Source organism: Martes martes (genome assembly GCF_963455335.1).
Source record: "Martes martes genome assembly, chromosome: 12".
NCBI lineage: Eukaryota > Metazoa > Chordata > Mammalia > Carnivora > Mustelidae > Martes > Martes martes.
Window position 1 is genome coordinate 5675017 of NC_137900.1, and position 24793 is coordinate 5699809.

Below are 24793 nucleotides of genomic sequence, written 5' to 3' on the forward strand. Positions count from 1 at the left end.
CGGGGAGCCTGCTTCCCTCTCTCTCTCTCTCTGTCTGCCTCTCTGCCTACTTGTGATCTCTGTCAAATAAATAAAATCTTTAAAAAAAAAAAAAAAAAAGAAATCAGAAAGAAAAGACATTCTCAGATAAGTAAGAGCTGAAGGTATCGGTCATCAGCAACTGTGATACAGAAATACTAAAAGGAGTTCTTTAGGTTGAAGGAAAATGATGTCAGATGGAAGCATGGGAGGAAAGAATAAATAACAAAGGAAAGAGTAAATACAAAAGAACTACTATTAAAGCAACAATAATATAAGTGTCCTGCAGGGTTTATGATGTCTACAGAAATAAAACATATGACAACAATAGTACCAAAAGTGAAAAGAAGTAAATGGAGTTAAACTTCTCTCAAGTTCTTGAATTATTTAGAAAATAATAACATACTAGCTTAAGATTGTAATAAGCCAAAAATGTACACTGTGATATCTAGGATAATTCTAAAAGAAGAGTACAAAAGCTCTAACACAAAATCTAATAAAAGGATTAAAAAAAATACAATCTTGAAAAAGAACAAAAAAGTTGGAAAACTCACACTTCCTGATTATAAAACTTCTTAAAAAGCTATAATGATGCAGAGAGTATGGTACTGGCATTAAGATATAGAGACATCAGAATTGAAAATCCAGAAACAAACCCACTCATTTATGGCCAAATGATACTCTGAAAGGGTTCTGAGACTACTGAATGGGGAAATCATAGCCTCTTCATCAAATGATGCTGAGAGGGGCGCCTGGGTGGCTCAGTGGGTTAAAGCTGCTGCCTTCCGCTCAGGGCATGATCCCAGTGTCCTGGGATCGAGCCCCGCATCGGGCTCTCTGCTCAGCGGGGAGCCTGCTTCCTCCCTTCTCTCTCTGCCTGCCTCTCTGCCTACTTGTGATCTGTCTGTCAAGTGAATAAATAAAATCTTTAAAAAAAAAAAATGATGCTGAGATATGAGTGTAGATATCCATTTATTACTGGCTTTTTACACTTCTTATAATATTTACAAGGTTCATCCGCGTTGTATCATGTATTTGATACTATTTAGCTGAATATTATTCAGCCATAAAAGAATGATGTACTAATACATGGTACAACATGGATGAAACTTATAAACACTATACAAAGTCATTAACACACATTTACATGCAAAAGAGTAACATTGCACCTCTACTTCAAACCAGGTGCATAAATGAACTCAAAGTGAAGCAAAACTAGAACTATAAAGCTCCTGGAAGAAACCACAGGGGCAATTCTTCAAGAACTAGGACTTTGTAAAGATTCTTAGATATGACCAAAAAACACAAGCAACAACAACAAAATAAACAAACTTTCATTAGAATGGAAAATCTTTGCTTCAAAGGACACTACCAGATCCAGACAGTGAAAAGACAAAACACAAAATGGGAGAAAAGACTTCCAAATCATATATTTGATAAAGGATCTGTATCTAAAAAATATAACTATTAACAAATCAACAACAAACAAACAAAAAAAACCATTTAAAAAGTGGAGAAAGGATATGAATAGACATTTCTCCAAAGAAGATACATAAATGCCAAGAAGCACTGCAAAGATGCTCAAAAGAATTGGTAATCAGGAAAAAAAATTAAGACTACAATAAGATATGATTTTATACTCATTAGAATGGATGTAAATTTTAAAAGTCATGTAACAACAAGTGTTATTAGGGATGTGGAATAATCAGAACCCTGACACACTACTGGTATGAATAAAAAATGGTGCAGCCACTTTGGAAAATACTCTGGTAGTTCCTCAAAAAGTTAAACATAGAGTTCCCATTTGACCCACAATTCCACTCCTGGGTATACACACAGAAATGAAATCATCTGCCCACATTGTACACAACATTGTACACAATGTTCACAGGAACATTATTCATGATAGACAAAGACAAAACAGCCAAAATGTCCAGCAAAAATGATCAACAGTTAAAACATACATTGCATGACATACAATGATATACAGCATAATGATATATAGTAGCATATTATCCAACCATAAAAGAATGAAGTACTGACAGATGGTACAGTATGGATGAACTTCACAAAAATTGCATGAGCAGAATACTCTGGAGTTTCTCTTTAAATCATATAAATCTTTCAACTTTTACTAAAGACTTCCATGGCAATGGGCTATCATATGAGTATAAGAGGCTAGTAACAAAAGGTCACCTATTCTATGACCCCATCTATATGAAATATCTAGACAAACAAATGTATTGAGACAGAATATAGATTAAGGGATGCCTGAGGCTGGAGAGGGATGAGGGGGTTTGACAGTAATAGTCAATAAGTTCAGAGTTTCTTTTGGGGTGAAAAAATGTTCTAAAATTGATGGGTGATACTAAAAATCACTGAAATGTACCCTTTCTCAAAGTATGAAATATATGACATATGGAACATTTATCAATAAAACTTTAAAAAAAATGAGATACCACTTCACACCCACCAGTGTGTCACTCATCAAGAAGCAGGTAATAACAAGTGTTGATTAGGATACAGAAAAATTGGTGGAAATGTAAAATGTAAATGTAAAATGATGCAGGTGCCCAGAAAATATTCTGGCGGTTCCTCAAAAGGTTAAGCACAAAGTTACAGAATGACTTGGGAATTCAATCCCCTTATATGAAATGTTCCAAATAAACAAATTCTTAGAGAGATAAGTATATCTATTGTTGGGATCTGGGAAAGAAATGGGAAATGATTTCTGATGGGTAAGAGGTTTCTTTCTGGGGGTGCTAAAAACTGATATAGTTGCATGGCTCTGTGAATATGCCAGAAATATTGGATTATTTAACAAAAGGAAGAAGAAAGAAAAGGAGGAGAAGATCTCAAAAGCAGTTAAGTAAATCACCCACCAATTACCTAACCATGTGCCAGAAAAAAGGCCATCACTCTTTAAAGAATACAACAAAATCCAGCAGGTAACAATGTAAATTGCAAATATACATTACAATATCCAGCATCCAATCAAAAATTGTAGGCATTCAAAAAACCAGGAAAATATGACCTATAACCAGAAGAAACATCAATCAGTAGAAGGATACCTACAAATGACAGATAAATCAGGTATTTATATTCCATCTGGTTAAGAAGGTAGAACAAAACACGAACATTATGAGGCAATGGAAATTATGAAAAAGCAATCCAAATAAAACGTCTAGAGTAAAAACTGCAGGAAAAAAGATAAGGAGACATGAAGACATAGCGACAGAAACCTACAATTTTTGCCTCTGGTACCCCAAAATTCACATCCTTTCACGTTCAAAATATATTTACTCCATCCCAGCAGCCCCCCAACTCTTTCTTTTTTTTTTTAAGATTTTATTTATTTATTTGATAGAGATCACAAATAGGCAGAGAGGCAGGCAGAGAGAGAGGAGAAAGCAGGCTCTCCACGGAGCAGAGAGCCCGATGCGGGGCTCGATCCCAGGACCCAGGATCATGACCTGAGCCGAAGGCAGAGGCTTTAACCCACTGAGCCACCCAGGCGCCCCCCCTTTTTTAAAAATATTTTATTTATTTATTTGATAGAGATCACAAATAGGCAGAGAGGCAGGCAGGGGGCGGGGGAAGCAGGCTCCCTGCCAAGCAGAGAGCCCAATGTGGGGCTCGATCCCAGAACCCTGGGATCATGACCTGAGCTGAAGACAGAGGCTTTAACCCACTGAGCCACCCAGGTGTCCCCAGCCCCCCAACTCTTAACTCATTCCAGCATCAACTCAAAAGTCTGAAGTTCAAAGACTCATCTGAATACCAACTAAATCATATTTGGGTGAGACTCAAGGTACCATTCATCTTTAAGGAAACTGCCCTCCAGCTGTGAATCTGTGAAATCGAACAATTTAAATGCTTCCAAAATATGATAGGACATCCATAAGATAGACATTTCTGCCCCAAAGGGGAGCAGAAAAAAGGAGTGACGGTCCCAAGTAACTCTAAAACCCAAGGGGGCAAATTCTATTAGATCCAAGGCTCAAGAATAATCCTCTTTGACATGACAATCTGTTCCCCCAGCACACCAGGGCAGAGGTCTTGCCTACAGGACACACTGGGACAAGGTTTCCGTTCTTGTAGCTTTACCAGAGGTTGGCTCCAAAACTCCCGGCTGCCCAGCCCCTATGGATTTGGGGGGCTCCATCCTTTGAAATCTAGGTGGAGACAGCCATGCTCCCTGGGCCTGTGTACTCTCCCCTGCTGGAAACAACACTCTCCATCAAAGTTTGCTGTCTGAACCATATGGCGGGCAGCTGCTGCACCAGGGACTTAGAGAGCTGTACCTGGGGCAACCGAGGAGCTCAGCGCCTGCAGAGCCCTCATTGTGAGGCAGCACCAGGTAGCATGCAGGTCTCCACGCTCTGGCAGCTCTTCTTTGAAAGCACACTGCCATATAAGCATTTTTAAAAATAAAAGATAATACATTATACATGCACACTGTATTACAGGAGCATAAATGAAGTGATGATCTATTAGAAAGGAAAAAATAATTTTTTAAAAATATTTACCACAAGCTTTAGAAGCAGCAACACAAATTTCTTCTGCAACATACTCCCCAGTTGGAAACTTCAGATACTCTCCTTCAGCTTTCTCAAGAGAATGATAAAGATACACCTGTAGGAGTGGATCTATTTGCTTCACGGGATTGGCATTTCCAGGAATATCACCATTCTCATGTACAGGAGATACTGAGGTTCCTTCCATTTCTGTCATTGTAAGGCAAGCCATCCCCATGCAGAGTTTTTTTCAGAACATTTGCCTGTTAAGAAAAAAACAGTTAAGTTACAAAATGAAGTGATACTGATAAGACATCCCTCATATATAAAGAAGGCTTCACTGAAAGCAGTGACTTTGTTAAATTCATTAATTGAATAATATGTGTACTACTATACAAAGCATAGTGAGAGACATTGAGATAATAAACTTCCTGTGGACAAGGACCATAAAGTTGAAGTTTACAATTTAACTGAGGAAACCTAATACAGATATGTGATATTAACAAAACAAACAAACAAAATTAGTCACAGGCAACAGAAAAGATCCCACTAGGCGAAATAAATTCTCAACAAATGAATTACTATGACAATTGCTTACTGGGTGTCTGGAGGGGGTAAATAACATTTCAAACTGGGTTAAAACTGATGAGTTTTATTGGAGAGGTCACATTTAAAACTGATTCTGTATAACAGACTGGATTTGTATGAATGAAGAGAGTAGAACTGTGCTGAGAAGTAGGAAGGTACAAAATCTACTCTAATATACTGGCCTAAAGTACAGTATTTGATAAGTTATACCATTAGGAAAGGATTTTAAAAAAAAGATATTTGTGACAAACTGCAACTACATACCCAAAAAACATTTTTCCTTTCTCCTTGATAGAGCCCAGTTTTGTTGGGGAGAGCAACATACCCCCAAAGAACTGTACTTTCCCACAGATGGATAGCCCCGTGAACCAGTTTCAACAAATGAGATTTAAGCGGAGGTTACTGGGTGATACTTCTAGGAGTCTTCCTTAAAAGGAGGTTGACTTGGCTTCCTTTTTGCCTTTTGCTTTTCCCCTTTCACTTTCTTCCTACCAGCCTCTGAGCATAAATACCAGGTAGGGCAGTCACTTTAAAACCATGGAGCAACCAGGAAGGAAATGCCAAGAGAATAAAAGACCTAGCAAACTTAAGCATCCAAATCAATGTCAAGAATCACCTATCTACCACCAGACATCTTATTATTTGTAAATGAATGCAATCCTAATTGCTATAGTGCAATATTAAGAAAAATCTGAATACCAGATCAAAGAACTTAAGAGGCACCCAGCTCGTTCAGTTGGTAGGGCATGCGACTCTTAAATCTCAGGATCGTGAGTTCAAGCCCCACAGTGGGCATGAAGCCTACTTAAGAATAAATATATAAATAAATAGATCAGATCAAAGAAGTTAAACTTTATCCTACAGTCAATGATCAATCAGAAAGTTGAAACAGAAACAGTTAAAAGGCAACAGCAATAGTCCAGGTAGAAGTAAGATCCTGAAGTGAAACTGCAACAGTTGAATGATGAATGGTAATATAACAGCAAGAATTCATGCAACTTGGTAATTAACTGAATATAGAAGAAGACAGGAGTCCAGTTATGGGATGAATAAGTCACAGGAATAAAAGGCATGCACAGGGAACATAGTAATACTGTAATAGTGTACAATAGTATAATAGTGTTGATGGCTACACTTGTGAGCACAGCATAATATATAGAGATGCCGAATCTCTATGCTGTACACCTGATACTAATGCAACACTGTGTTTCAACTATACTAAAAAAATATGTTTTTAAAGCCAGGAGTAAAAGACAGTGTGAATATTTCAGGTTTAGGAGATCTATAATACCATTAATGGAAATAAGGAAATGAAGACGTTGCCCCTTGACACTGGCAGGTAAGGAGAATCAAGACTGCTGCTTTACACACTTTTGTTTAGAAATGAAGTAGGGCAATTACACAAGCATCTAGCTGGCAGCTAAATATAAGACTGATATTAGAAAGAGCTAAAAAATCTCACAACCTTTCCCATGTACTCACTTAACTCACGAGCAGAGTCATATGAAGGGAGAAGGGGGAAATAATAGACCACAGCAGACAACATTTACTGAGTGCCAAGCACTATACTAAGTTTAGACATTAAAGAAAAAAAAAACGATGATTAAGTGAAGTACAAGGTGAAATTCAGCTCTGTATCTAACTATAAGGACCTTATTAAATTAGAGAAAACACTAGAGTTTAATACTTAGTTCTTCAAATAACTGGGGACTTCCAATGAGTAGAGAAATGAGAAACAAGAAACTGGCAACTGTTAAAACCACAAGATTTGTGAAGTCTATTTGCGATTGGATACACAAATTTAAACAATTTTAATTTGTTCAAAAATAAAAATTTTTATAAATTTTCTTTTAATTTATTATACTCTTTTTTTACTCAGAGAACGTCATCTAAAATGAACTCTTAGCCATTAAGGGGCAAATTTGCAAGCATTTCATCAATTTGTCCTCACCATTGTTTTGGATCCTATGCTTTCCTTCTGGACTTTTTTTCTGCTGAAGTGTGTCTTTTAGTAGGTCTCTCAGTGAGGCCCTAATGATTTTTAAGTTTAGTCTTTGAAAAAAATCTTTTCCCCACCATATTGAAATATAATTGACAAAACTGGAACATACTTAGAGTATACAACATAATGATTTACATTGTATACACTGTGAAATTACTCCCCAACACTGAGTTTGCACATCCTGTCACATCATGAAGGTACTTTTTTTACCCCAGGGAGGACATTTAATTTCCATTCTCTTAGAAAATGTCAATTATACAATACAATGTTCATGACTACAGCCACCATGTTATATGAGATCTTCAAAACTTATCTACCTTATTACTGAAAATCTATAGCCTTTTACCAATTTCTCCCAAATCCCAGTCCCTAGCAAGACTTTTCTACTATCTGTTTCTTAGAGTTAGACTTTTTTTTTTTTAATTACACATGTAAGTGGTACCATGCAGTATTTGTCATTCTAACTTATTTTACTTGCCCCTGAGGTTCTTCCATGTTGTTGCAAATAATGTGTATTCCTTTTTTTAAGATTGAATAATACTCCTCTGTATCTGTGTGTGTGTGTGTGTGTGTGTGTGTGTGTGTCTACATACATACTTACTTCTTCCTATTTGGATGATTTTGATATCCTATACAAACCCATACAACCTACTGATTATAATTATAAACACTAGAACAAACTATCCTTAAAAAACACTGAAGATATTGACAAGCAAACAAAAGCAGACAGCAACTGGAGGAGATATGACCCTTGACCAAAGGAGAAACACCAAATGAGGTCCACATTTATCCATCTTTTATCCTGAGGGAACTACAAAGTCTTTGTAGTGCCCAAGTGGTTGCTGGAAAAGAGGACAGAGTTCTTTTTTTTTTTTTTTAAGATTTTATTTATTTATTTCATAGACAGAGATCACAAGTAGGCAGAGAGGCAGGCAGAGAGAGAAAGGGGGAAGCAGGCCCCCTGCTGAGCAGAGAGCCTGATGCAGGGCTTGATCCCAGGACCCTGAGACCATGACCTGAGCCGAAGGCAGAGGCTTAACCCACTGAGCCACCCAGATGCCCCAAAAGGATAGAGTTCTTATACAAAGTTGTAGTCTTACTGGCTGGAAGAATCAAGGAATAAACTTTGGAGCTGCTAAATCAGAAAGAAATCAAAGGCAGAAATCCTAGGAAAAAAGAGAGAGTCGAGGAGGGGCTGACTCCTGAACTCCCATGCATGGGATGAAAATCCAAAAAGCCCAGGGAGAGGCAATAACTAGGAATCTAAAAGAAATAGGAAGAGATTTCATTGGCTACCTGGTCCTGGGGAATCAGAGTTTGAATGTAGAAGGAATTGGTAAATATCCCACACCCTTTTCACTAAAACTCCAGAAAAGGCACATTTGAGGAATAAGAGCCACATATCAGAAGTAAGGACAAAACCGGAATGAACAGTCCTAACAAAGCCTAACACCAAGCCCCCACAGGGTGAACTACCTGCTACAACAAAGTTCTTCACTTCAAAGAAAGACTGAAATCCATACTACCCAGAGTTTACACAAGATACCATCCACAACAGACAACTGTCAACTGAAAATTACTTAACATAAAGAAAAAATGTTATAGAGAGTCAAGAGATAAAATATGAAGAAATGGACTAACACCAAACCCAAATGTTGAATTTATTTTATAAAATTTTTCACTATGATCACATGTAATAGATTCTACATTAAAAGATAAATGCATGAAGATATAAAAACCATATGACCTCTACAATACTGAGCAATCTAACACATGTGAACAAGACAGAAGAAATATTTGGAAAAATATTCGCTAAACTTTTTCCAAAATTGAATATCTCAAACCATGAATACATACAGTTCATGTAGCTCCAATCTGTAAAAATCCGTGTCTAGTTACATCGTAATCAAATTGTTAAAAATCAAAGAGAAAATCTGAAAAGTAGCCACATACATGCAGGAGAGCCACGATAAAACTTACAACTGACATCTCAAAAATGACCTTTAAAATTTAAGATAAACAAATATATTTTCAGATAAATGGATGCTGAGAGAACACATCACCAAACCTTCCCCCCCAAACTTTAAGAAATGCTAACAGAAAAAAAAAAGTTCTCTGGATAAAGGCAAATGATACCAGAAGCAAACTTATATTTGTAGAATGGAATGAAGAACTCAAAAACAGTAAACATCTTATTTTTCTTTCTTTTCTTACATTCTTTAAAAGATAATAATATTGTTTAAAGCATGATAATGTACAGTGAAATTTATAATAGATGTAAAAGCAAAAGGGATAACAATAGCCAAAAGGATGAAAAGGAATAAAATGAAAAGTACATGTGACAAAATTCATGAGAGCTTGGAAAAATAAGAAACAGTGCTATCAGCAAAATCAGAAATTTCAAAGAACTGATGGAAGATAAAAAGTAGACAGGAACAGATGACAGACACAACCGAGGAAATACTCTATTTAAAATACATACAGAAGGAGGTATTTAAAATATTTAAAAATAGTCTGCATACATATACAAAAAGCATAAATATGGAATGATAAGGATCATCACATATTAGGGGTGAAGGGGGACAGGAAGAACGCATAAAAGAGGAGGACTAAAATGAGCAGCAAAACAGCTGACTCCAGATGAAACAAACATAATACAGGGAAGGAGTGATTTTCCCCTTGGGATGAATACCTAAACATTTACACTGACATGGATGGAAATGGAGGGGATTATGCTAAGTGAAATAAGCCAATCAGACAAAAACAATTATTATATGGTTTCGTTCATATGTGGAATATAAGAAATAGAACAGAGGATCATAGGGGAAGGGAGGGAAAACTGAATGGAAGGAAATCAGAGGGAGAAAAACCATGAGACTCTCGACTCTAGGAAACAAACAGGGTTACAGAGGGGAGGTGAGTGGGTGGATGGGGTAACTGGGTTATGGGCATTAAGGAGGGCACATGATGTGATGACCACTGGGTACTATATGCAACCATGAACCACTGAACACTACAGCTGACACTAATGATGTACTATATGTTGGTTAATTGAATTTAAATAAAAAAAAATTCTCCTTGGTATCCTCAGAGAGATTCAGAATATTTTGAAAACATAAAGCATCAGTAAAGGATTGTTAAAAAGTATCAGAGAATGAAAATAGTTAACCACAAAAAAATAATGACTATTTAGTGAAAACACTGAATAATACAACTGAAAATACCAAATATTTAGAAGACAAATTCACGACAAACTCCTGGTCTCCCAGATCAAGGGAGAGAAATATGAGCAAAAAAAAACTAAGAAAGAGGGGGAAATAATCAAGAAAATCTAACTCTAAGAGCTCCATTAGGAAGAAAAAAGAACATAGACAAGAAAAAACATTTAAAAATAGAAGAAGAAATTTCACTGGTATTAAAGATGTCTAGGTTCACAATAAAAGAATCTTCTGAAAGGAGATAAAATTTAGCTTTGAAAACACTTTTACTTACACAGATAAAAATAAATAGTCATAAAACCAAAGATAACAAGGAAACTCTAAAAGAGTTCAAATTATTTGATACACACACACACACACGTAAGTTTTTCTCTCTTTACAATCTTGGGATGTAGTTACTTCTAACAAACAGACCAAAATACACCTAGAATCTAGTGTATGGGTCTGTTCTAGTCACCTGTCTGATCATATTCTTTTTTGTTGTTGTTGTTAAAATCTTTTTAAATTTTTATCTTTAAAGTTACATTTTATCCTTTTGTTGTAATTAATTTATTTTTGTATATGCATGAGTTTTTCTTTCTTTACAATTTTGATATGTAGTTTAACAAACTGACCAAAATACACTCAGATATAGTATATTGCTCTGTTCTGTTCACCTGTCTGTATTCTTTTTTTGTTTTCCTTTTTTGTCTTAATTTTCATTTTCACAGTTACATTCTATCCTTTCATTGTGTTCAATTTTATTTTTATACATATATAAGTTTTTCTATCATTACAATTTTGGGATCTAGTTTTCTAATAAAATACACACAGAATCCGGTGTATTGCTCTGTTCTGTTCAACTGTTTGATTATAATCTCTCTCTTTTATTTTAATTTTCTTTTTTTTTTTTTTTCAGTTTCAGGTCTCTTCTGAATTGTTTCATGTATATTTCTCTGTGGTCATCATTGCCATTTTAGTATTCTGTTCTCTTGTTCATCTATTCTTCTATGGACAAAATGACAAGATGGAAAAACTCACCTCAAAAAAGAGAACAAGAGGCAGTACTGACTGCCAGGGACCTAATAAGTATAATATAAGTAAGATGTTGGAACTACAGTTCAGAATAATGACTATAAGGATACTTGCTGCGCTTGAAAAAAAGCATAGAAGACAACAGAGAATCCCTTTCTGGAGAAATAAAAGAACTAAAATCTAAACAAGTAGAAATAAAAAAGGCTATTAAAGAGATGCAATAAAAAATGGACGCTCCAACTGCAAGGATAAATGAGGCAAAAAAGAGAATTAGTGATATAGAAGATCAAATGATAGAAAATAAAGAAGCTTAGAAAAAGAGAGAAAAACAACTACTTGATCACAAGGAGAGAATTCAAGAGATAACTGATACCATAAAGTGAACCGATATTAGAACACTTGGGATCCCAGAGGAGGGGAGGAGGTGGTGGAGAAGGTATGCCAGAGCAAATTACAGCAGAGAACTGCCCTAATCTGGGGAAGGAAAAAGGCATTTAAGTCCAGGAGGCATAGAGAACACCCCCCCCATCAAAATCAATAAAATAACTTAATACCTTGACATATATAATAGTGAAGCTTGCAAATTTCAAAGATGAAGAGAAAATCCTGAAAGCAGCTCTGGACAAGAGGTCCTTAACCTACAAGGGTAGAATATAAGGCTGGCAACAGATCTGTTCACAGACACCTGGCAGGCCAGAAAGGATGGGCATGATATATTCAATGTGCTAAACACGAAAAATATGCAGCCAAGAATACTTTATCCAGCAAGACTATCGTTCAGAATAGGAGAAATAAGGAGCAGCCAAGATAAACAGAAACTAAAGGTATTTGTGAACATTAAATCACTGCAAGAAATATGAAAGGGGATCCTCTGAGCAGAGAGCCCAAAAGTAACAAAGAACAGAAAGGAATAGAGATAATCTACAGGAATAGTGACTGTACAAACAATATAATAGCACTAAAGTCATATCTTTCACTAATCACTCTGAATGTAAATGGATTATATGCTCCAAACAAAAGACATAAGGATTCAGATAATATAAAAAAAAAAAACAAAACCATCAAAATGCTCCTTACAAGAGACTAATTTTAGACCCAAAGACACCTCTAGACTAAAAGTGAAGGGCTGGAGAACAATTTACCATGCCAATGAACATCAAAAGAAAGTTGGAGTAGCCATCCTTATATCAGACAAACTAGATTTTAAACCAAAGACTGTAATAAGAAGGAAGAAGGACACTATATCATAATAAAAGGGCCTATTCAACAAGAAGATCTAACAACTATAAATGTTTATGCCCCTAACTTGGGAGAAGCCAAATAGATAAGCCACTTAATTATAAAATTAAAGAAACTAATTAATAATAATACAATAGTAGTAGGGGACTTTAACACCCCACTCACAGCAATGGATAGATCATCTAAGCAGACAATCAACAAGGAAACAAGTGCTATTAATGATCCACTGGGCCAGAGGAACTTCACACATATATTCAGAGCATTTCATCCTAAAGCAGAATACACATTTTTCTTGAGTGCACATGGAACATTCTCCAGAATAGACCACATAGTGGGTCACAAATCAGATCTCAACTGATCAAAAAGATTGAGATTACACCATGCATATTTTAGGACCACAATGCTTTAAAACTTGAAGTCAACCACAAGAAAAACTTGGAAGAAACAAAAATACATGGAGGGTAAAGAGCATCCTACTAAAGAATGAATGGGTCAACCAGGAAATTAAAGAAGAATTCTAAAAAATTCATGGAAACAAATGAAAATGAAAACACAACTCTTCAAAATCTTTGGGATGAAGCAAAAGCAGTCCTAAGAGAGAAGTATATAGCAATACAAGCCTTTCTCAATAAATAAGAAATGTCTCAAAGACAAACCTAACCTTACACCTAAAGGAGCTGGAGAAAGAAAAACAGATAAAGCCTAAACCCAGCAGGAGAAGAGAAATAATAAAGATCAGAGCAGAAATCAATGCAATAGAAACTAGAAGAAAAGGAGACCAAATCAACAAAACTAGGAACTGGTTCTTTGAAAATATTAATAAGATCAATAAACCCTTGGCCAGACTTACCAAAAAGAAAAGAGAAAGGACCCAAATAAATAAAATCATGAATGAAGGAGGAGAGATCATAACCAACAGCACAGAAATACAATTATAAAAAACATACTATGAGGGGTGCCTGGGTGGCTCAGTGGGTTAAAGTCTCTGCCTTTGGCTCAGGTCATGATCTCAAGGTCCTGGGATCAAGTCCTGCATTGGGCTCTCTGCTCAGCAGGGAGTCTGCTTCCCCCACTCTAACTGCCTCTCTGCCTACCTGTGATCTCTCTGTCAAATAAATAAATAAAATCTTTAAAAAAAAAAAAAGAAAATAACATAGTATGAGTAACTATATGACAAAAAAGTAGTTAATCTAAAGAAATGGATGCATTCCTAGAGACAGATAAATTACAAAACTGAACCAGGAAGAAACAGAAAACCTGAACAGACCCATAATCAGCAAGGAAATCGAAGCAGTAATAAAAAATCTCCCATCAGGGGCACCTGGGTGGCTCAGTGGGTTAACGCCTCTGCCCTCGACTCAGGCCATGATTCCAGAGTTCTGGGATCGAGCCCCACATCAGGCTCTCTGCTCAGCAGGGAACCTGCTTCCTCCTCTCTCTCTCTCTCTCTCTCTGCCTTCCTCTGCCTACTTGTGATCTGTATCTGTCAAATAAATAAATAAAATCTTAAAAAAAAAAAATCTCCCATCAAACAAGAGTCCAGGGCCAGATGGCTTCCCAGGGAAGTTCTACCAAACATTTAAAGCTGTTTCAAAAAATAGAAATGGAAGGAAAACTTCGAAACTCTTTCTATGAGGCCAGCATTACCTGATCCCAAAAACCAAACAAAGACTCCACCAAAAAGGAGAATTATAGACCGATATCTTTGATGAACACAGCTGCCAAATTTCTAGCCAATAGGGTCCAGTAGTACATTAAAAGGATTATTCACCTCAACCAAGTGGGATTTATTCCTGGGCTGCAAGGGTGGTTCAATATCTGCAGATCAATGTGATATACTACATTAATTTAAAAAAAAAAGGACAAGAACCAAATGATTCTCTCAATATACGCAGAAAAAGCACTTGACAAAGTATAGCATTCTTTCTTTATTAAAACTCTTCACAGTGTAGGGATAGAGAGAACATACCTCAATATCATAAAAGCCATATACAAAAAGCCTACAGCAAATATTCTCAATGGGGAAAAACTGAGATCTTTTCCCCTAAGATCAGGAACACAGCAGGGATGTCCACTCTCACCACTGCTGTTCAACATACTACTAGAGGTCCTACACTCAGTAACTAGACAACAAAAAGAAATAAAAGGTATTCAAATTGGCAAAGAAGAAGTCAAACTCTCACTCTTTGCAGATGACATTATACTCTATGTGGAAAACCCAAAAGACTCCACTCTAAAATTGCTAGAACTCATAGAGGAATTCAGCAAAGTGGCAGGATATAAAATCAATGCACAGAAGTCCGTGGCATTTCTATACCCTAACAATGAGATAGAAAGAAATTAAGGAGTTGCATTTATAATTGCACACAAAATCATAAGATACCTAGGAATAAACCTTACCAAAAAGGCAAATGATCTATACTCAGGAAACTATAGAACACTCATCAGTGAAACTGAGGAAGACACAAGGAAGTGGACAAATGTTCCATACTCATGGATTTGAAGAACAAATATTGTTAAAATGCCTATGTCACCAAGAGCAATCTATACATTCAATTTAATCCCTATCAAAATACCATCCGCTTTTTTCACAGAGGTGGAACAAATAATCCTAAGATTTGTATGGAACCAAAAAGACCCCAAACCGCCAAAATAAAAGCTGGAAGCACCACAATGCCAAAATTCAAGACTTATTACAAAGCTGTCATCATCAAGACAGTATGGTACTGGCACAAAAACAGATACATAGATCAATGGAACAGAATAGAGAACCCAGAAATGGACCTTTAACTCTATGGTCAACTAATTTTTGGCAAAGTAGGAAAGAATATCCACTGGAAAAAAGACAGTCTCTTCAACAAATGGTCTCAGGAAAACTGGACAGCCACATGCAGAAGAATGAAACTGGACCATTTCCTTACACCACACACAAAAACAGACTCAAAATGGATGAAAGCCCTAAATGGGAGACAGGAATCCATCAAAATCCTAGAGGAGAACACAGGCAGCAACTTCTGTGACCTTGGCCATGCAACTTCTTGCTAGACATGTCTCCAGAGGAAAGGGAAACAAAGGCAAAAATGAACTACTGCAACTTCATCAAGATATAAAGATTTTGCACAGCAAAAGAAACAGTTAACAAAACCAAAAGGCAACCAAAAGAATGGGAGAAGATATTTGCAAATGTTTTGTAAGATAAAGGGCTAGTATCCAAAATCTATAAAGAACTTATCAAACTCAATGCCCAAAGAACAAATAATCCATTCAAGAAATGGGAAGAAGAGGGGCGCCTGGGTGGCTTAGTTGTTAAGCATCTGCTTCCGGATCAGGTCATGACCCCACGGTTCTGGGATTGATCCTCACATCAGGCTCCCTGCTCAGCGGGAAGCCTGCTTCTCTCTTTCCTGCTTCCCCTGCTTGTGTTCCCTCTCTCGCTGTGTCTCCCTCTGTCAAATAAATAAATAAAATCTTACAAAAAAAAAAAAAAATGGGCAGAAGACAGACATTTCTTTAAAGACATCCAAATGACCAACAGACGCATGAAAAAATATTCAACATCACTCGGCATCAGGGAAATACAAATCAAAACCACAAGAAAATACTACCTTACACTGGTCAAAATGGCTAAAATTAACTCCTCAGGAAACAACAGATGTTGGTGAGGATGAGGTGAAAGTGGACCCCTCTTACACTGCTGGTGGGAATGCAAGCTGGTGCAGCCACTCTGCAAAACAGTGTGGAGGTTCCTCAAAAAATTGAAAATAAAGCTACCCTACCACCCAGCAATTGCATTACTGGGTATATACGCCAAAGATACAAATGTAGTGATCCGAAGAGGCACCTGCACCCCAATGTTTATAGTAACAGTGTCCACAATAGCCAAACTATGGAAAGAACCTAGATGTCCATCAACAGATGAATGGATAAAGAACATGGGGTATATATATACATACAATGGAATACTATTCAACCATCAAAAAAATGACATCTTGTTATTTGCAATGATGTGGATAGAACTAGAAGGCATTATGCTAAGCAAATAAGTCAATAAGAGAAAGACAACTATCATATGATCTCACTGATAAGTGGAATTTAAGAAACAAAACAGAGCATCATAGGGAAAGAGAGGAAAAAATAAAACAAGATGAAATCACAGAGGGAGACAAACCATAAGAGACTTAATCATAGGAAACAAACTAGGGTTGCTGGAGGGGAAAATGTAGGGGAATAGGATAACTGGGGATGGACGTTAAGGAGGCACAGGAAGTAACAAGCACCAGGTATGGTATTATGCAAGACTGATGAATCACTGACCTCTACCTCTGATGAATAATACATTATGTATTAATTAATTGAATTAAAATTTTTAAAAAGTTCACTTAATTGCAAAATGGGACATATGATATTCAGTAACACTCAATATTCCATAAATTCCTGCTATTCTTAATAACTTCAACCAAGAAGAAAAAAATATATTGAAAAATATAAAGTTCTGCATGTGAATGGATGTAAACTTACAAATGCACAGAAATCTCTTATGGAAAGTATGACCACTGATAAAAGTATCATAACATGTAGTTATTATACAGTATGTTCTCTTATCAAAATGGGTTAAACTAAAGATGAGTAACATAAAAATAATTAGAAAATCCCCATGTATTCAGAAACTTAGGAACACACTTTTAAATAAATGGTGCAAAGAAGAAATCAGAAAATACTTTGAGTTAAATGATAAAAATATGAAAGAAATGCAGTAAAAGTATTTACTAGCATATTTAGTCTTAAAGTCTTATGTGAGAAAAGAATAAAGCTAAACTGGGGCGCCTAGGTGGCTCAGTGGGTTAAGTCTCTGCCTTCGGCTCAGGTCATGATCTCGGGGTCTTGACATCCAACCCGCATCGGGCTCTCTGCTCAGCAGAGAGCCTGCTTTCCCCCCTCTCTCTGCCTGCCTCTGGGTCTTGTGATCCCTCTCTCTACTTGTGATCTCTCTCTCTCTGCCGAATAAATAAATAAATAATCTTAAAATTAAAAAAAGAATAAAGCTAAACAAAATTACAGGATGAGCTAGGATGAAGCTAGAGAAAGAACAACAAACTAAGCTAAGGACCACAGAAGGAAAAATATTTAAGAGCAGAAATCAGTGGTGGAAGGAAAAAAAAGTTGGCTTTTAAACATTAATAAAATTGATAAAACACTAAAAATGACTGATTTTTTAAAAAAGGAAACATAAATGACCAATATCAAGAGTTGGAAATTACACTTTACCAGAGCTTCCAATATTAAAAATTACGTTAATATAGGAACATCCTCCAAAAATTTTGGAATTTTTGAAGAAATGACAAGTTTACTGAAAAACACAGCTTATCAAAACTGACAAAGGAAGGAAGATAATTTCAAAATTCTAATATTTATTAAATATAATGAATATATATCTTAAAACTTTTCCACAAAGAAAATTCAATGTCCCATTGACTTTCTTAGTGAATTTTTCCAAACATCTGCAAGAATGAAGAACTTACACAAACTATTTCAGTAAATAGAAATTAGAAAACACTTTACTACATATTTTAAGAATACGAACATAATACCAAAATGTAATAAGGTTGTGACAAGGAAAATTTCATGTAAATATCTCTTAAAAACATATATGAAAAAAATAATAAACAAAATGCTAGCAAACTGAATCTAGCAATATTTTAAAAGACTAACAAATCTTGACTGGGTAGCCCAAATATGCAGTTATTTTAACATTCAAAAATCAATCAACAGAATTTACCACATTATTAGAATACATGAGAAAAATAATATATGACCATTTTAATAGATGTAGAAACTGATAAAATTCAACAATGGTTTGTGCCTAGAAACTCACAGCTAAACTAGCTAAAACAGTGAACTTCCTCATTCTGATAAAAAGTAACTATGAAAGATCTTGAATTAAAATATTTAATGGTGCAATATTGATCTCATTCTTCTTGAATTAAAAAACTTAATAAATATGTTTAAAATCATGACTTCCACCCAACATTTTAATGGAGGTCCTGCCCAGTTCAATAAGGCAAGAAACATAAATAAAAGGTATAACGATTAGAAAGGAGGAAGTAAAAAACTATCATTCACAGATGATTACTATATATGCAGAAAATTTTAAAGAATAACAATTACTAAGTGAATGTAGTAAGAATAGTGCATACAAAATCAATATACAAAACTTAATTGACTTCCTTATACCAGAAACAATTTAAAAAGTGAAGATTAAAAATAGTATCATTAATAATAGTAATAAAAAGTCAAATATTTAAGTATAAATCTATTGAGATATCTGTAAGAATTCTGTAATAAAAACTATAAAGCACTGCTATAAAATAAAGGCCAGCTAAGAAATGGAATAGAACATACAGATATAAGACTACAGGAAAAACTCGATATTTTCAGTTACCAACGCCTCTCTAAATTGATCTATAGATTCAACACAGTTCCAATGAAAATCTTAGCAGTTAAGGGAATTTACAAGTTAATATCTACATGGAAAACAAAGGATCACAAGAGTCAAAATAATTTAGAAGAGCTAACTTTGAGGATTTACATGACCAGACATCAAGATTTACTATGAAGTTAGAGTAACTGTCAAGTCGGTACTGGCATAAATACAGAAAAATAGACCAAAGGAACAAATAGAGTTGAGAAAAATATCCACTCATAAGGTAACCCAACTTAGATATATCAACTACATTTTGGTGGAGAAATGTTGGTCTTTATAGTAAATGTTTTTCAGTCAAATGACTTTTAAATGGAAAGGGAAAAAAGAAATCTTGACCTCCAATTTATACCATACAAAGATACTGAGATGGATAACTGACCAATATATAACAAGTTATATAATAAACATTCCAGAAAAAAGTGAGTATCTTCATGACATCTCTTAAAATAGGACATTAAAAAACTACTATAGACGTATATATTAGACTTCTTATAATAATAGTTTCAAGTCACATGAAGCAAAAAGGTAAAGAGAGAAATAGGCAAAACTATAATAGCTAGAAATTTTAATATTCCTGTACAGAATTAACAAAAATAAAACAGATCAAAAAAATAAGAATTTTGAAGACCCGAACACATTAACTAGCTAAAGATTTACAGCACACTCTACCCAACAAACACAGAATGTACATCTTCTTCAAGTGCACATGGAATATTCACTAAGTTATATCATATGCCAGTCTAGTCTATAAACTAAATCTAGTGAATTTGAAAAGATTAAATTTGAAAAGCCTGGATGTATAAGAATTCTGTCCTTGAAATGTATAACACATTGGTGAAAGAAATTGAAAACAAAAATAGAAAAATATATTGTTCATAAATTAGAAGAATTATTAATGTGGAAATTATTGGCCATCTGCACCCAAAGGAATCTACAGATTCAATACAGTTCTCATCATAATACCAAAGGCATTTTTCACAAAATTAGAATAAAGAATCCTAAAATTACATGAAATAACGAAGGACCCCAAATAATTAAAGTAATCTTGAAAAAGAAGAACAAAGCTGAGACATCACTCTCCCAGACTTCACACTATGCTACAAAGCTATAGTAATCAAAGCAGTATGGTATGGTATGAAAACAGACACACAAATCAATAGAATTAAACAGAGAGCCCAGAAATAAACCCACGCATATATGGTCAATTAGCCTACTACAAAGGAGGCAAGAATATAAAATGGAGGAGGATAGTTTCTTCACTAATTGTTGCTGGGAAAACTAATCCATTACACAGAAATAAGTGAAACTTGAACACTATCTTACACCATATACAAAAATAAATTCAAAATGTGTTAATAACTTGAATATAAGACCTGAAAGCATAAAATTAGGAGAAGAAACCATGTACTGAAGCTCTTTGACTTTGAACAGACATTTTGCCAAAGAAGCCATATAGGCAGCCAACAAGAACATGAAAAGATGCTGAACATCACTAATTACCAAGGAAATGCAAATCAAAACACACATACTATCTCAAACCTGTCAGATGGGCTATTATCAAAAAGACAAAAATAAATGTTGGTAAGGATGTGAAGAAAAGGGAACCCGTGCACACTGTAAATGGGAATGCAAATTGGTATAGACAGCCTCTATGAAAAACTGTGGCTATACCAGTTCACATTCCCACCAACAGTACAAGAGGGTTCCTTTTTCTTCACACCCTTGTCAACATTTGGGTTGTGTTGTTGATTGTAGACATTCTAATAGGTGAGGTGATATCTCATTATAGTTTTGATTTGCATTTTCCTGATAATAGGTAATGTTGAGCATCTTTTCATAGGTCTAATGGCCATCTGTACGTCTTTGGGGGGAAATGTCTGTTCATGTTTTCTTCCCATTTTTTAATTGGGCGATTTAGTTTTTGGGTGGTGAGTTGTATAGGTTCTTTACATATTTTGGATACCAAACCCTTATCAGATACGTCATTTGCAAATATCTATTCCCATTCAGTAGGTTGCCTTCTAGTTTTATTGACTGTCTCCTTTGCTGTACAGAAGCTTTTTATTTTGATGTAGTCTCGATAGTTTATTTTTGCTTTTCTTTCCTTTGCCTCAGGAGACGTACACAGAAAAATGTTGCTACGGCTGATGTCAGAGAAATTACTGCCAGTGCTCTCTTTAAGGATTTTGCGGTTTCAGGTCTCATATTTAGGTCTTTAATCCATTTTCAGTTTATTTTTGTGTACAGTGAAAGTGGTTCAGTTTCATTCTTTTGCATGTAGCTATCCAGTTAACCAACACCATTTGATGAAGACACTGCCTTTTTCCCATTGTATATTCTTTCCTCCTTTGTCAGAGATTAATCGACCATATAATTGTGGGTTTATTTCTGGGTCTTCTGTTCTATTCCATTGACCTATATATCTATTTTTAGTGCCAGTACAGTACTGTTCTCCTTACTATAGCTTTGCAGTATAATTCAAAATCTGGGAGAGGGAAACCTCCAGCTTTGCTTTTTTTCAATATTGCTTTGGCTATTCTGTGGTTCCATACCAATTTTACCATCATTTGTTCCAGATCTGTGAAAAATGCTGTTGGTATTTTGATAGGGATTGGATTAAATCTATACATTCCTTTGGGCAGTATAGACATCTTAACAATATTTGTTCTTCTAATCTATCAACATAGAATGTCTTTCTTTGCATCATCTTCAGCTTCTTTCATCAGTGTTTCATAGCTTTCAGAGTACAGGTCCCCACCTCTTTGGTTAAGTTTATTCCTAGGTATTCTGATAGTTTTGGTGCAATTATAAATGGAATTTTTTCTTAATTTCACTGACTACTGCTTCACTATTAGCACGTAGGAATGGAACAGATTTCTGTACATTGATTTTCTATCCTGTGACTTTACTGAATTCCTTCATCCGTTTTAGTAGTTTTTGGTGCAGTCTTTAGGGTTTTCTATACATAGTACCATGTCACTTGTAAAGAGTAAGAGTTTTACTTCTTCCTTACCAAGTTGGATGCCTTTTATTTCTTTTTGTTATCTAACTGCTATGTCTAGGAATTCCAGTACTATGTTGAATAAAAATGGTGAGAGTGGGCATCCTTTTCCTGACCTTAGGGGAAAAGCTTTCAGTTTTTCATTACTGAGGATGCTGCTGATCGTGGGTTTTTCATATAAGGCCCTTATTACGTTGAGGTATGCTACCTCTAGACCTATTTTTCAGAGGATATTTATCACGTATGAATATTATACTTTGTCAAATGCTTTCTCTGTCTACTGAAATGATCATATGGTTTTTATCCTTCCTTTTACTGAGGTGATATATCACATTGGTTACTTTTACCATGATAAATATTTTACCATCCCTGTGCCCCAGGAATAAATCCCGTTTGGCCATGAGATATAATTTTTCCAACGTATTGTTGGATTTGGCTTTCTAATATTTTGTTGATGATTTCTGCATCATATTCATGAGAGATACTGTCCTGTAGTTCTCTTTGTGTGATGTCTTTATCTGGTTTTGGTATCAAGGTGATACTGGCCTCATAGAATGAATTTAAAAGTTTTCCTTCCTCTTCTGTTTTTTGGAATAGTGTGAGAACAATACGTATTAACTCTAAATGTTTGGCATAACATCCCTGTGAAACCCTCTGGTCCTGGGCTTTTTGGGGGGGGTTTAATTACAGATTCAACTTCATTGCTGGTAATTGGTCTGTTCAAATTTTCTATTTCTTCCTGCTTCAGTTTTGATAGCTTAGAGGTTTCTAGGAACTTATCCATTTCTTCTAGGTTGTCAAATTACTGGCATATAGGTCTTCATAATATTCTATTACAACTGTATTACAATTGCATTTCTGTGGTATTGCTTGTTATTTCTCTTTCATTAGTGATGTTTATTTGGGTGTTCTCTCTCTCTCTCTCTCTCTCTCGATGAGTCTGGCTGGATGTTTATCAGTTTTGTTGAGCAGAGTCCCCACTGAGGAGGGAGCTCGACATGGGGCTTGATCCTAGGATCCTGGGATCAGGACCTCAGCCAAAGGCAGATGCTTAACTGACTGAGCCACCCAGGTGCCCCTACAATTGTTATATTCTCTTGTTGGACTGTCCCCTTTATTATTATATAGTGTCCCTCTTTGTCTCATTACAGTCATTGTTTTAAAGGCTATTTTTGTCTTATATAAATGTTGCTACTCTGGCTTTCTTTTGACACCATTTGATAATATGTTTCTTCATCCCCTCATTTCAATCTGTTATTTTCAATCTTTTAGTCTGAGATGAGTCTCTTGCAGGCAGCATTTAGATGGGTCTTATTTTTCTATCCATTCTGTCATCCTACGTCTTTTGATTGGAGTTTTTAGTCCATTTACATTCAAAATTAATAGTGGTATTAATTTTTATCAATTAATACCAGTATGGATGTAGTGCCAGTTTGTTACCTGTTTTGTGTTTCTATAGATTGTCTCTGATCCTTTCTTCTTTTGCTATCTTTAGGCATATAGTTGGATTCCTTTCTCCTTATTCTTTACATATCTATTACTGGTTTTTGATTTGTGGTTACCAGTAAGTTCACATATAAAAACTTCTTCCTATATTAAGTTGATGGTCACTTAAGTTTGAACCCATTCTTTACTCCTCTTCCCCCACCCTAAAGTTTTAGGTATATTTAGGCATATGTCATATTTTACATCTTTTTATTTCTTTATGAATCCTTTGATTTTTATAGAAATACTTATTTTTACTGCTTTTGTGTTTTTTTACTTTTCATACTCTCACTCATGGTCTTTCCTTCTCACTCAGAGTCCCCTCTGATATTTCTTGGAAGGCTGTAAAGTTTAAGTGGTTAAGAACTCTTTTAGATTTTGTTAATCTGAGAAACACCTTATCACTTTTTCTTTTCTGAATGATAGCCTTGCCAGACAGAGTATTATTGGCTGCAGATTTTTCCCTTTTAGCACTTTGAATGTACCATGTCGCTCCCTTCTAGCCTGCAAAGTTTCTGCTGAAAAATCTGTTGACACCCTTATGAGGTTTCCCTTGTATGTAACTCTTCTCTTGCTGCTTTTAAATTTTTTTCTTTATTGCTACTTTTTGCATTTTAATTGCTATGTGTCTTGGTGTGGACCTCCTTAGGCTGAGTTTGGGGTAGGGGGGATCTCTGTGGCTCCTGGATCTGGATATATTTCTTTCCCCCAGTGAGAGAAGTTTTCAGCCATTATTTCTTCAAACAAATTTTCTGCCCCTTTTCTCTCTCTTCTTCTTGTGAGATCCCTACAATGTAAATGTCATTGTGCTTGACGGAGTCCCTGAGTTTCCTAAGACTATTTTGGATCTGCAGAATTTTCCTTCCTCTCCTTTGCTCAGCTTGGTTCCTTTCCATTATTCTTATTCCAGATCATTAATTCACTCCTCTGCTTCACCTAGCCTGCTATTTATTCTATCAAGTGTATTTTTTATTTCACTTATTTTGTTTTTCATCTCTGATTGGCTCTTTATCTTTTCACTAAGGGTCTCTGGGATGCAACAAAAGTGGATCTAACAGGCAAGTTTACAGCAATACAAAACTACATCAAGAAGCAAGAAAAATCTCAAATAACTTAACCACACACTTAAAGGAGGTAGAAAAAGAACAAACAAAACCTAAACCCAACAAACAATAATAAAGATTATAGCAGAAATAAATTATACAGAAAGAAAAAAAATAGAACAGATCA

At 35.4% G+C, this 24793-nt stretch overlaps 1 protein-coding gene across 2 annotated transcripts in view; it reads right to left on the bottom strand.

Moving 5' to 3' along the window:
• Positions 1–24793, bottom strand: part of JAK2 (Janus kinase 2) — a 133108-nt gene that overhangs the window by 76975 nt on the left and 31340 nt on the right. For both annotated transcript variants that reach the window (XM_080819571.1, XM_080819572.1), the window contains exon 3: positions 4548–4798. In XM_080819571.1, the coding sequence (XP_080675697.1) occupies positions 4548–4773 (226 nt within the window). In that variant the 5' untranslated portion in view covers positions 4774–4798. The remainder of the gene's footprint in view (positions 1–4547; positions 4799–24793) is intronic.